Here is a 14777-nt window from a genome sequence, read left to right on the forward strand (position 1 = left end):
TGCAATGACTGGTTTTAGAGATAAGAAATTAATTGTAACAACTTTTATAACTCTTAGCTTATTATTGTAAAAAGTAGGCACTTATGATCTCTCTGTATAGTGCTCTAAATCTAATAAAATCAGATGAGCTATTAATCTTTCAAATACTTCTTTGCACTGTAACTTTTTAAGCTCAGCAGTTAATTGTTCACACATTCAGTTGATCATGATTGGGACCTCTCATGACATGATATTGAATGAGTCACTGTCACAGTGATTACACTATATCATCTCAGCAGAAAATATGGCAATATGCTGGTCACTTGTGATTCTTATTCTTTTATTTTTTTAGTACTGTTTTTGGTTCATAATACACAAATGTAAATAAATTACTCAGTAAATTTTGTGTCCAGTTTGTTTAACATCTTGGTAACAGTTCTGCAATTCTGGTGGTGGTTTTGAAACAAATGTCAGCACCAATTGCACTTTCCTTTTTATTTTAAATGACAACTGGTTGCCTCCCCCAAGGCCATTTCCTAGTGATGTATGTCAGGTGTCCTGAGAGGTGCTCTGTCCTCTCAGAGCATCTCACATATCACTAGATAATGGCTTTGGGGGCTGAAGCCGGTCATGGTTTAAAATAAAAAGATAAGTGCAACTGGTTGTGACATTTTCTTCAAAATTTATTTAATTTATTGGTAAGGTGCACAATGTAATAATTTAAAGTGGTTGCAAATAGAAGTAATATATTCGAGACAAGTTATCCATGATCATATATACTTGAATCAGTTTACAGTTAGTGATAAAATTTTCCACATTATTTCGTGAATGTTGTGCTATCATCGCATAAAAATTCCGTTAGTGAATACAGTCTTTCTTCACTATTATGGATTGTAATTTTATTTTTCTGCTGTTGAAAGTTTGTCCCTTTTAATATTTTTTTATGACCATTAGTACGGAGTCTGCAAATAGAATTTAATGTGAGAGAGAAACATGAAATTTTCTTTGTATTTTCTGTTGCACACGTGTTGAAAATGGTCTCTTAGAAGTAAATTTGGGCTGTAGATCAAAGATACACAGTTCATAAACACAAATACAGGGGATAATTAAAATCTTAAGATCTCTGAATAGTAGTTGACATGAATCCCTGCAGCTTTGCATTACACATGTGTCTATAATTTTTGTGTCAATATTCTAATTTCATTTTTTAATTAACCCAGCAGATAATTCCATAGCTTATAACAGTTTCAAACTAACTGTGGTAAGCTGCCTTTCTTTTATCCATGTCTGTTGTGCAGGACATTGTTTCTTTGCAGGTGTGCGATGTTTTTTTTTTTTTTTTTTTTTTTCCCCCCCCCCATTTAGCGTTCATGTAAAGATCATTTAAGTTTTTTCCCCTCTTCCCACATGTGTCCCCATAAATGTGACTGGCTCTACTTCCTTAAGCTCCTAGTTTTATGGATAACTTGAAAGCCACTGAGCTGATCATTAAGTTTTAAATTGTCAGTTTAATATGTTTAGATTGAACCTGTGCTCTCTAAGTTATCAAGCACATTTTTGGCTCTTTGGAGGTTTTGATCCATGGTTTCATTTTGAGAAGTACAGAGATGATAAAACTTTTTCTTCAAATTTGTTGGGAGCCAACTGTGTGCCAGGCACCTCTGTCTCCCACCAATTCTACTCATATGACCTAGTTGTTTGAGATTTGTCTTGTCCAGCACAAGAGTGTAGTTTAGAGAACATTAGTTTAACTCGGTTGTAAGCGACAGATATGCATTTTCAACAATTGAGAACACTTTATAATCTCAAAGTAAAGCAAAAACAAAAGAGCAGTTGCTAAGTAGCAAACTTCGGGTGTAAAACCATAAATGACTGAGGTTATACACTACAGCTAGCAGGCATCTAGAGATGTGTTCAGCATAGTGAAATTGCAGGAACTGGTACTTGCAAGCTCAAGTGAATGGTTTTGGAAATGCTTTTGAAATTGAGATGCAGAATTTTCTTACTTCTGAATGGCTCCATAAGGTTCCCATTCTGTGCAGCGACCGTGGACTATAAGATTGTAAATAATGTAGCAACCAGTCGTGGAAACATAATTTATTTATCTTGTTGTAGATCGATTTCGACTGATATCAGTCATCATCGGGGCTTGGAGACACTTTGTTGCTTATACATCGTGTTCAATAAGCGATGTATAAGCATCAAAGTGTCTCCAAGCCCTGATGATGACTGATATCAGTCGAAATCGACCTGCAACAAGATAAATAAATTATGTTTCCGTGACTGATTGCTACATTATTTATAATTCTTACTTCTTTTTGACAAATGTGAACATGTATGAAGTGTGTTCAAAAAGTATCCAAAGTTTTGTAATTTTACTTATTGTATCAGTCTGATTCATGCAATTTTGTGTTGTGTTGGTAAACATGTCTGAAATGTATTTCTACACTGGAAGCCACATTTAATGTGTGTTCATTTGTCTTACAATTGGTTCGGAGAATTTGAATTAAATTTTGCTATGAAAATGGAATAAAATGAGACAAAGGTTTAGAAATATTGACTATTCATTTGGTGATCCTGCAAAGAGTAAAACAAGGGTTTACATGTGGAATAACTGTTTTCAAGATGGCTGTGAAGAACTTGAAGATAACTATCAGGGCGCTCTAGCACATTAACGACCGATGAAAACTTATTCAAAGTGAAAGAAGTGGTTATGAACAATCGGCGAACCACATTCTCAGAAGTTGCTGATGATGTTGGCGTATCAGTTCGCTTATGCTGTGAAAACTTGACGGATGTTTTGGGTATGAAATGTGTGTCAGCAAAATTTATGCCAAGGCCGTTGGATTTTGAGCAAAAAAAAGCAGCAAATAGAAGCTGCTCAGTAGTTGCTAAATGAAGTGAGTAACAAAGCAGAACTTGTGAAATGTGTTACAACTGATAACGAAACATGGGTGTACAGGTATGACATTGAAACTAAGGCTCAGTTGTCTCACTTGAGGCGTTATGGACCGCCAAGACCGAAAATAGCTTGGCAAATGTGATTGGATGTCTAGGCTCTGCTCGCTGTTTTCTTAGATTCTAAGCACATAGTGCGTCATGAGTTTTTGCCTAAAGGTCAAATGATCAAGAAGGAGTACTAACTAGAAGTTCACTGCTGTTTGTGGGAAGCAAACTGGAAAAAAAAAGGCCCGGATTTGTGGCGGAACAATTCATGGCTTTTCAAACCAATAATGCACCTGCTGACACTTAATTGCTTGTTCGTGAATTTTTGGCTAAAAACAACAATCTGATGATGATCCACCTCCATATTTGCCTGATACGACTGTGTGTTACTCTTTCTGTTTCCAAAAATAAAGAGAACCTTACGGGATTGTTGTCTTACAAGCTTATCTGAGGTTAAAACTGCATCGCAGAAAAGAGCTAAGTGCTGTCTTTGAGACAAAGTTCCAGAAGTTTTTGGGAGTTGGAAGAAGCTCTGGCATAAGTTTATAATATCTAATGAGGACTATTTTGAAGAATATAATGTCATTGTAGCCGAATAAATAAAATTATTTTTAAAAAATGAAAAATCCTGAAACTTTATAAATCCTCTTTATGTGTATAAATAAGTTTTAAAATTTTATAGGAATTGTTTAGTCGTAATTGTAATAGCTTGCTCAAATTTATTTCGCTCCTCTGTTTTTTCTCCACCTCCCTATCCAGTCCTCCATGTCATCGGGTGTTGAGCACAACTTCCCCTGCCTGTGGCCAGAACGATCTCCACAGCGCCTCTGCCTCAGCCTCCCAATCATCAGCCAGTGTTCCCCAACCCTCCCTCCAACTCCTTGCCTCCTGTATCCCCTGGCCCACTTTACTCTACCTGACACAACCACTCAACACAGTCAAGCTGCAGTGCAAACTGAATATCTGTAACATTCTCTGTGTTGTTTATGCACCTACTGACAACACAGTGCCTCGCTACATTATCGTAATCAACTAATCTGATCTGTTTGACGTCAGTAAATATCTATTAACATAGTTAATTTTTGTTTGTTATAATGCCATTACCTCTAATCCCAAGGGAAATGTACAATGTAAATGTATGTTGTAATAAAGATATTTGTTCCAGGATCTTTCGTATGGTCTTGAAAATGTGCCAGTGTCGTGCGTGAACTGTGTGGATCACAGTGTGCCAGACTTTGTCAACTATTCCACGAAACGCTTGCCCATGGAAGGTGTACCACTCAACCTTGATCCAGAGTTCTTAACTGGATGTGACTGTGAAGATGATTGTAGGGTAAGGAGAAATACGCACACTAGATTTCAAACAGAGAATATCAAAATGGATCATACTTAAATTAATGAAGATAGCATTTACAAGGGTCAGTCTTAAAAAGAAAAAATGTTTTGACCTGACAAGTCACACAATTCTCCCTTCATCCCTACCATTTTGTCATAGTTTTTCCTAATCGTTGATGCCAGTATGACACTAACATAGAGCAGGACCCATTTTTTACTGTCTGTTTGTGTGATTTTGAAATTGTGACAAAGTTAACGAGCTTGCAAAGTGTGAATTTCATAGTGTAATACAGTTTCTGAATGCAAAAAAGCCTACCATATCGAAATTTACAGACGTAATAGAAGTTGGTAGAAATGTGACAAATGAAGCTTCAGTTCAAAAATGCCCTTCAGATGTTGATGAAGGATTTGCCTCTACAGTTTAAGTAGAGGTTACTGAACATCCATCTTATATCTTCGACTTGGCTCCACATGATTACCATCTTTTTTCCAAATTGGATTTTTGGGGCAGAAAGCACTATGAAAATGGCAGCAAATGGAAAGAGAGCAACAGTGACCACGAGTGAGTGTGCAGAAGACATAGGAGAGCTAGTGGAGTGCTACAACAAATGTTTAATTTTGAATGGTGGTAATGTAGAAAAATATCTGCAATGTCAAATTATGTTGTAAAATAACAATATGAAAAGGATAGATTTTACTTGACACATAGATTTGCAGACAGGCACAATGAAAGAGCATGTAAGCAAATGCAGCTATCATGCTGTCCGTCATCAGATGTAGACAAAACAAAACTCTCATACAAACACAAGTCACAGACACATGACCACTGTTGTCTCCAGGTGCTTAGGTCTGACTGTGACTGCATCTGAGATGAGCAGCAGCCTTTGTTGGGGTAGGTAGTGATGTAAATAAGAGGCTTGGTGTGGCAAGTAGGAGGGATAGAAGGATAAGGATGGAGATAGATGCTAGTGCTACTTATGGGAGCATGCAGGGATATAATGGGCACAGCATAGGGCTGCTCGGTGCAGCATTAGAAACAGTGCTCTGGGGGAGAATGGAGGAGGGAAGAGGAGAGAAGTAAAGAATGAGAAATAACTATGTAGGTGTGATGGTGGGGTAGAAGGTGTGTGTAGTACTGAAATGGGAGCAGGGAAGGGGATAGGCAGTTGGAGGGCAGGGACCAGCAAAGGTTGCTGCTCATCTCACCTCAGCTACAGTCACAGTCAGCCATTGGTTTCTGGAGACAACAGTGGCGATGTGTGTTTGAATATACAGGTACTTGTGTAAATGTGTGTGAGTTTTCTATTTCTGATGAAGGACTTCGTTCAGTACCTGATTGTGTCTAGAATTCTTTTTCATTGTGCTTCTCTGCAACACAGCACTACATCTTTGTTGTGAGAGCAATCTGTCCTTTTCAAATTGTTATTTCTTCCTTGAATTTCCGTTGAGTGTCATAAAATAAGTTTTCTTTCATTAGTTTGAATAAAAAGGAAACATGTTCTGTAATTTTAGAATGACCCTCATAGTTGTAAAATTTTTGGCCTCTGCATCAACCACCTACAAACAGAGAAAATAAGTATTTCAGTTTTTTAGGGACACAGCTTAAACATATCAGCTGCTAAGAATGATTAGTCATTAGTGGCTGGCCGCGGTGGCCTAGCGGTTCTAGGCGCTTCAGTCCGGAACCACACGACTGCTACGGTCACAGATTCGAATCCTGCCTAGGGCATGGATATGTGTGATGTCCTTAGGTTAGTTAGGTTTAAGTATTTCTGAGTTCTAGGGGACTGATGACCTCGGATGTTAAGTCCCATATTGCTCAGAGCCATTTGAACCATTTTGATGTCATTAGTGGATAAAATAGAAGAAATAACATTTCTGGGCTATAAACAGCCAGCAAGGTTTAGTAGTGGTGAGAGTCTGTAAACTCAGAATGGAATGCCACTAGAAAGCATCAAAAAAGAAATTCGAAACAGGGAAATAAATATATATATATATATATATATATATATATATATATATATATATATATATATATATATATATATATATATGTGTGTGTGTGTGTGTGTGTGTGTGTAAAAGAGGAAGGGGGGGGGGGGGGAAGCTAGTGATGCTTTCAAAGTTTCATCTTAAGATCTGCAACACTTACAAACTTGTAGGAACTCTTTTCTCTTTGATCAGCTTAGTTGTAAGTTTTGTGTATTTCCTTCTTGTTTCATGTTAATGATCAGCAACACTTACTAATTACCCAAGAATTTTCAAGAAACTTTGTTTGTTGATACATGTCTGTCAACCAGTAAGTGCAAAAGAGAAGAGCACATTGTTACTTGATCTACTTTGTATGTGCCATTCACAAGAATACCCAAAATTTGAGAGATGTTGACTCTTCCATTTTGTTTATTTCTGGAGAAACATTTGAAACAGAAGTTCAAATTTCTTACATTTATGAAAATCATATTTGTAATGAAATAAGGACAAGACAATTTTCTGTTGACAAAATGTTAGCAGACTTATTCGCATGACATGAGTTGTCTCAAAACCAAGAATTGCCATTACCAGGCAACAGCTTCACTTCCCTTCTGTGAGCTATTAGTCAAAAGCTACAACATTTTTTAATTGCACACTAATAACATAGATCTGTCAAAATCTCGAGTTACTCTGTGGTGAAGATTCTTTGTGAAACTGTTTATCCCTTACCTAATTTGCTGCTAGAGCTGTTTTGTAAGTCATAGGAATGTAAGTGTATTCGACTTCCTAGCGGGACAACCGCTATTAAGAACCATGCTATTCAGCCCAACCTCTGAGTCAGTGTTGACTATTTCAGATAGTTATCTTTTGTTTGCAGGATCGTAGTAAATGTGCTTGTTGGCAGCTCACAATTGGAGGTACAGCATGTGTGCGAGGTGCTCAGCCAGATTTCTCTGTTGGCTATATGAACAAACGTCTTCCAGAGCCTGTTACAACTGGAATTTATGAGTGTAATGTAAGGTAAATTGACTCACATTTTTTTTTGCTGCTCTTGTTTTACTTTGATTCCAGTGAAGTGTATTTGAAACATTGGAAACTGTTTAGTAACATATATATGTGAAAACAATTTTTATAGGAATCTTAGGACAGATGAAAATATAGTTAGGGCAGGAATTTCAATCTTAAACTGAATGCAATGAAATCATCATCATAGAATGTTATTTATTAGTATATTTTTGCTGTGACAAGGGGTGGTAGAGTTTACACGGAATAAACTGTCTCCCAAGTAGAGAACAACAACATACCCTTTATTGTAGTGTAACAGCGAAAACTCATCATTAGCTTAATTAGGCTGCTGTCTGATGGTTGCTAACAATGACACGTCTCAGCTCTAATGTTAGTTACATGAAAAGTTAACACTTAGTAAGTAACAATCCCATTGAACCCACAAGTCCTAGATGATGATATAGTTGGCATTGGAACTGCTATCAGATGGGTGCTACTGCAAGCTGTGTGTACACCCTGATTGATGAGATGCTGGTGCGGCCAGCATAAAGGCCTGGGGCATGAACAGAGCTCGAAGTTTGGGTACAAGCTCTGAGGGATGAGTCACTGGGAGCAGCCAGCAGAAAACCTGGAGTGCATGCTGAATGAATAGTTTTGCTCTGATGGATGGGTCACTGGGTGTGGCCAGTGTAAAACCCAAGAGCATAAGTGAATGCTGTCTGCTAGTCATTGCCGCATCTTAAGTAGGCAGGTGGATGGATATCCGCATGGAACACGTGACTGAGTATGCAGTGCCATGGTCATTGAGGCACAATGTGCCAGTGGTAAGTCAGCCATCTCTTGTATTGGCTGCAGCAGACGCCGCGGACAACGAGCTGGCGTGTTTCACTCATTGTGTGTGGAGCATGCGCCAATTGGTACTGGATTGCCGGCAGTTGATTAGTTCAGGAGGATGGCAAGAGCCTGGAAACCTGCCAGTCATGGGCATGTGACTGGTAAAGGACTACGGACATAATCCTTTCTTCCATAAGAAAGATGGCAGAGCAATTTTGATAATAAAGGAAGATGCTGCATCCCCTTCCCCATAGGGAAAGAGATGGCAGAGATATCTCAATCATAGGTTAAGATCCTGCCACTTTGATAAACCCCATAGCGTCTTCTGAGTCAGTTGTTTCTGTAGAACTATATAAAATTTGACATAAATTCTTAGATGCTAAGCATGAAAACATATTTTTTTAAATATTCTTGCTTATGTTTTTAGTGTTCAACCTAGCCATATCATGCTTGTTCATGGGTCGGCATGTTAGTCTGGATTTTGCAGTGTTAGAGATTGAGGGTGGCCAGATGCGCTTCCTGTTGTCACCCGTTTGTGTGTGTGTGTGTGTGTGTGTGTGTGTGTGTGTGTGTGTGTGTGTGTGTTTGTGTGTGTGTAAAATTGTACTGGAGAGTATCCTTAACCTCAGAGTAATCTTGTCTCCTAAAAAAGCTTACTCTTTCTGCCAGATCAAGGAATGTTATTTTCTATGATATGAGATTGAGATTGTGTAAAAGAATGTTATCTTCATCAAATACAGGAAGACTGATAGAAACATATAGTGAGGCTGTTTAAATATTTTTTAAAGGCCAAGTACAATTATTGCTTTGGACATGACTTTTCATTATGATGTGTGTACTATTGGCATTACTTATCACTTGTTAAGCTGTTCAAAATGTATTTCTTGCAAGTGTTCACAACATTGTAAAATCTTGTTTTTCACACTTGTTTTACATTTTTAGGTGTAAATGCTCCAGTACGTGCTTGAACCGTGTTGCACAATTTCCTCTTCAGCTGAAACTCCAAGTTTTTAAGACTGTAAGGAGAGGCTGGGGAATACGCTGTCTCAACGATATCCCACAGGGCTCATTCATCTGTGTGTATGCAGGTCGTCTACTGACAGAACAAGGTGCCAATGAGGTATTTTCCGTTTTATTAAAATAAATTTTAAGTAAATGACACAATAGTAGACAGTCCTGGCTACAAGATAAATGATAGCATGGACAGTGATAGCCCTCCACTGTGCAGTTTCAGCAACATAGTAGGAGTTATGTAAAAAGTAACACGTGTGATTTAAAGTTAATTTATAATGAATGGTAATAGCTCTTGTGTGTCCACTGCTCTCTACTTCCTCTGTGTGGTGATTGTTTGTCTAACCACATTAATTTTGTAGAAAAAGAGATCAACATAATAAGATGTAGGTGTAGAAGCAGTCCTTCTCTGTTGTTGTTATACTGCAACTACTACAACATTGTAAGATATTCTCACAGGTGAAAACACTGACACATTATAATGACTGGCAGAACTGTGTTTCTTCTTCTTCTCCTCTCCCACTCTCTTTGTTATTATTATTCTTGTTAGTAGTAGTAGTAGTAGTAATGGTAGTAGATACTCAAATACCATACAGTTCATACTGTTGAGTCACTGAGGATTGTGTAAGATGTAAGAGAAGTCCTGAATACCCTAGTCTTACAAGGGGAAATAAAAGCATAAGAATGAAATACAAATACCACTTCTTCAGAAGAAACTACAGTCTGGCATCCAGAATGTATCAAACCTTCAGTGCTTCTAACAGTAAATGCTCTTGGGTTATAACACAGTGTTCTTATTACATATGTTTGAATAAAACTGTTGACAAGAATCATACTTACCAGTTGATGTGCCAAATTGAAAAGTATGTTAATTAATGCCATTCTGCTATATAGTCCGAATGTTATACCTGGTGTAATTAATGCTAATATCTCGATGTTACTATTAGTTCTTTCGTGTTTGTTATGCTACGATTGTCCTCATTTCTCTTCTTTCACACCAAACCAAAAATGAGCAAAATCCCGATACTGGCTAGTTTAATGACAAATAAATATTATATTAATAAAGTAATATCCTGGTCACACACTATTTTATTAAAACTGATCACCAGCTTCAGTTTTGTATACTGAGTACCTATGTATTGCTGCTAAGGTTTTGAGCCTGATGATGGGTGCAAAACAGAAACTGGTAATCAATTTTAATAAATTGTAACGTGTCCAGATCATTGACTTTTATAATCTAATCCAATACAAAGGACACTGGTCTCCTTAGAAGGAGCAGCCATTAGGTGATACTTCCTCATTGCAGTGACTTTCACTGAAAAAAGTTGAAATGTTTCTGAAAATATATAGATTTAATTTAATGTCTTTAGGGCGGCAAAAATTATGGAGACGAGTACCTGGCAGAGTTGGACTACATTGAAGTTGTTGAGAGAATGAAAGAAGATTATGAGAGCGATGTCCCTGAGGATGGAGATGTCGACATGGCAGAACCATTCTCTCCCAAGAAAACTACAGATGCAGAGAAAGGTACATAGAATTTTAATATTAAATACTACGGCTTACTGTTGGAAGAACATCAAAGCTGAAAAAGAGATTTTAGTATTAATGTTGTTCATCTGAATAGTTGAAGTGATTTTATGTGCATGTGAAGCCCAGTGCTTTCTCCCTAAGACTGTTAGATATTTTTGTCTATATCATTTTACAGTAATGAGAAATAAGATAGTGCATTACAGCATGGTCAAAATAAACGTGACGTGCTTAATACTTACTTTTTCTTTTCCCATCAGCTTGCCGCTATTAGATGGTTTTCCAATATCTTTAAGAGCCAGTTCTAGATGGAATGTTTTGTGTTTGTGAGTTGTCTGCATCCTGCACAATCAGTCTCCTTCTCTTCTCCGACTACACTTATTCAGTATTTAAATTCTAGTATTTTATTTTATTTCAGATGGTGTGTGAACTATTTTAGTTATTTTTATGTTGTCGAAGTATCACTTCATAGACAGCATCGGCACTTCTTTTTACTAGAAGGCGCATCTGTTGATTACTGTGATAGTTGCGTAGGGGGAAGAGGACAAGGACGATGACGATTAGTCATGTCATTGAAGTGACACAGAAAGTATTGCAGTTAGACGCATAAAAAGATAATATCAAAGGCCAGGCCCACACTACTGCATGATGCCCCCCCCCCCCCCCCCCAAGGAGAAAGCCCTGGCGATACAAGGGATTGAACCTAGGTACCCCACATGGCAGTCAGGCATGCTGATCTTCAGCTAAGGAGGTGAATGCAATTAGATATGTAAGTTCTCATTATGAGAAATGTTTCACTATATGCGGTGTGTGTGGTTTGTGCACTTGATACTGCCCTCGTGTTCTGTGATATATAATTTCATTGTGTAATTATATGCACTATTAGTTAGCTTTATAGCAGCTTCATATGTCTTGCAAACACTGGTGGTTCCTCAGCATTTGAGAACCGTAGTCAACAAAGTTGCCAGGTAAACTCATGGACGTTCATGTTTCTAAAAACTTATTTACTTACTTCTATATTTATGATACTTCTATATTTATGTTTTTAAGAACTCCAGTGTTTATGGTGACATCTATTCATCTCAACATTTCATATTTGATAATAGCCTGGGTGCTCTCTCTCTCTCTCTCTCTCTCTCTCTCTCTCTCTCTCTATCTGTTGCGAATAATTACTGTGGCCTCAGAATTCAAAAAGAGTTTTGAAAGATCTACACTTAAAATAACTAACTAAATGTCATTTGTGTCAGCTGCTTCATAATGTTGGCTACATATGCATATAGCACCTCACACACATGGCAGTGATGACAAGTCATTCCTTCATTTTCTTATACCAGTACAGTTGTGAAGACATGTTACAACAGTTCGAATATTGCATTACTTGTTAACAGCAGAAATACAAATCCCCTGTGAAATATGATGAGGCAAAAACAAAATACTGTTGAAAATTACAGCATCTTGGAGGATATTTAGAACAGAACAATATTTTCAACAAACATAAAACAATATATGGCAGGGAAATGGTTAGGAATGTAATGAGTTGGGGAAGGGGTACTGGTCAGAATGTATATAGAGGAATTTTGATATAGAGACATTGTTGCTCACAGAGTGCATAACAGCCCTATTGTGCTTGAAGTTGGACAGAAAACTGTTACAACAGTGTGGTACGGCTGACCCATTGTCCAAACATTCATATGGCAGTAACAAATAATTGAGCTACTTACAAAATGTTAACATGAAACATGAGCAGTGTTATGGTTGTGACACTATGCTTCTGTGGTTTGGAGGTACTCACAGCATTCTGTTTTGTGTTTATAGGTGTAAAACAAAAGCGACATTAATAATCTTGTCAACTGTCCCATACTCTTTGTTCAGCTCATTATTGGGTTTTTCTGAAACATATACTGTTTGTAAAAAAAATTTCCTATTCCATCATGGCTTGCCAATTGTACAACCAAGGCTGTTTTTGTTCTGATGTACTGTCTGATTGTTTATGCATTGGTGGAATATTTAGAGAACTATTTCATGGTAGGAATGGAGTCTTCAGCAAGAAACAGTTTTAATGTACATGGAAATATGTTACTGTGGACATGTATACCTATCTTTACACTCCACTGATCACCAGCTGAAATATTTGGGAAACAATAAACTGTTTCTGGCTGTTTTGTGCCTCTTGTTTGGTAGTATAGCCTTATAAATAGCTGTCATTATGTGGCTTTTGAGACAGAGCCCGTATAGTTCCTGCAAGCTTCACACAGAATTTTTGCATGTTTTGGAGGGAATCCAAGTACCATGACATAGTATGATAATGTGGTTTGTGATAACGAATACTTATACCATCTGGTTTCCTTTATTATTCTTTGCTACAATATTCAATACAGAAATAGCTGTTGCAAAATGTGGTTTGCATTTTATCTTGTGTGTTGTTAGAGCTATCCTAAAATATTAACATTTGGAAAGGTATCATTATAGGACCCCTGATCAGGAATTATTCTCTAACAAAAACTTCAGAGACCTAGTGACAGTTAAAGATGATGATACTTGAGAACACTTTTAATCAGTAATTGGGAGGTTTCATAGTAGCAATTTGGAACAACTGCTGAGGGACAGTACTTGGTCTTTAATGAAATGGGCATATAGAATATCTTTGAAAGTTCAGTTTCTCCACCACCACATTAGGGCTTCCTGCAAAACCCTTGTGCACTTAGCAATGAGCTTAGGATGAATTTTCACCAAAAAAAGTGTAAATTCAAAATATCATACCAAGTAAACTATAATGCATAATGTTGACTGAAAATTGTTGTTTTGTAGCAAATGATGCTCCCATGCTCCTCTACAAAACACAATTTGAGTAGAAGTGGTTTTCATACAGGGATTCCAGTTCATGGTTAATATTTTTGGAAACAGAATTATAGTCTACTCACCGAGAGTTGGGATGAAACAGAAACAGTTGTGTGTGGCCAATCACAAATTTCTCCTGTGAAAGCAGGGGTACCAAAAATCCTATGTGCACACTGTTCAGTTGGCCACAGGACTGACGTCATATTGAAGCTTGCATTGCTCGTGAGAAACCCTGTAATATGAACTTGGGCCACAATGGAATGAAACAAAATGAAAAAAGAATGAACGGCAGATGGGTAGCAGATTCAAACAAACGATTTTAATAACAGTACCAGTTACAATAATGTTAAAGAGAAGATAAAACTGCTTTCATTATGTCAAACGTCAGGTTTATAACAAAACCGCCTTTCCTCTCCTCTGTAATGCAGTCTGATTTCCACATTTGAGTTTCAAATTTTCCACCACATAGAAGATATATTTGTTCCTAAAATCAAACAATGGAAACTCCAGATAGGAATGTCAACAATGTAGGAAAAGATAGATTGCTACTTACTGTAAACGTGACATGTCAAGTTGTAGATAGCCCCCCCCCCCCCATATGATGGAGTTAGTGGTCGTATGTGCATGAGGTGTGCTTTCTTGTGTGCATGTGTGAGTGTGCATGAGTGTCTTTTAATTGTGCTTTTCTGCAACTTGACATGTCTTCTTGACGGTAAATAGCAATCTATCTTTGCCTACATTGTATGCATCTGTTCCAATCTTCTGAAGACACTGTTCTTACTGCTTGCTCTAATAGTTCTTTCACTTTCAATGTTTTGTATGTTCTGTTTTATACTGCAGCATAGCCTTTTATTCTGACCCAAAAGAACAGTTTTCTCCGCATTCTTAGCCATTTCATCTACTGTGTATTTGTTGTGCTCGTCTCTCTCTCTCTCTCTCTCTCTCTCTCTCTCTCTCTCTCTTTTACAGTTTGTAACACACTTTTCTTCAACAGTAATACTTTTAGATTTTTGCCCTTGTGATATATCTTGCTCATTGGAATTCGAATTCGAAACTTTTTCTTTTTGACGAAAATAGTATGGTACATTATCAAGAACAATAACTGTGTTTTCCTGTAGCCAAGGAAGAACATCTTTAGCCACTTCTCGAAAGTAATGGTGCACATCTCCTTGTGATAATCTCCACTCGTCTTTGATTCGAAGATCCACGAACAGTCTTTGAAGAAACTTGCTTTGCTCCCAGTGTGTGTGATAATTGGGCATTTTCCTTTACCCGGTGGGCCCTTGTTTTTGGTGGATAAGCCAGACAGAAACCTTTAGTATCTACCCAGA

The 14777-nt window shown here is 37.5% G+C and overlaps 1 protein-coding gene across 3 annotated transcripts in view; it reads left to right on the plus strand.

Moving 5' to 3' along the window:
* The window catches only part of LOC126204399 (histone-lysine N-methyltransferase SETDB1-like), a 334147-nt gene that overhangs the window by 252918 nt on the left and 66452 nt on the right, over nt 1-14777 (plus strand). For all 3 annotated transcript variants that reach the window (XM_049938777.1, XM_049938775.1, XM_049938776.1), the window contains 4 exons: nt 4091-4258; nt 7109-7251; nt 9013-9190; nt 10452-10608. In XM_049938777.1, coding sequence (XP_049794734.1) covers nt 4091-4258; nt 7109-7251; nt 9013-9190; nt 10452-10608 — 646 coding nt within the window. The remainder of the gene's footprint in view (nt 1-4090; nt 4259-7108; nt 7252-9012; nt 9191-10451; nt 10609-14777) is intronic.

This window comes from Schistocerca nitens, chromosome 9 (genome assembly GCF_023898315.1).
Source record: "Schistocerca nitens isolate TAMUIC-IGC-003100 chromosome 9, iqSchNite1.1, whole genome shotgun sequence".
Taxonomy (NCBI): Eukaryota; Metazoa; Arthropoda; class Insecta; order Orthoptera; family Acrididae; genus Schistocerca; species Schistocerca nitens.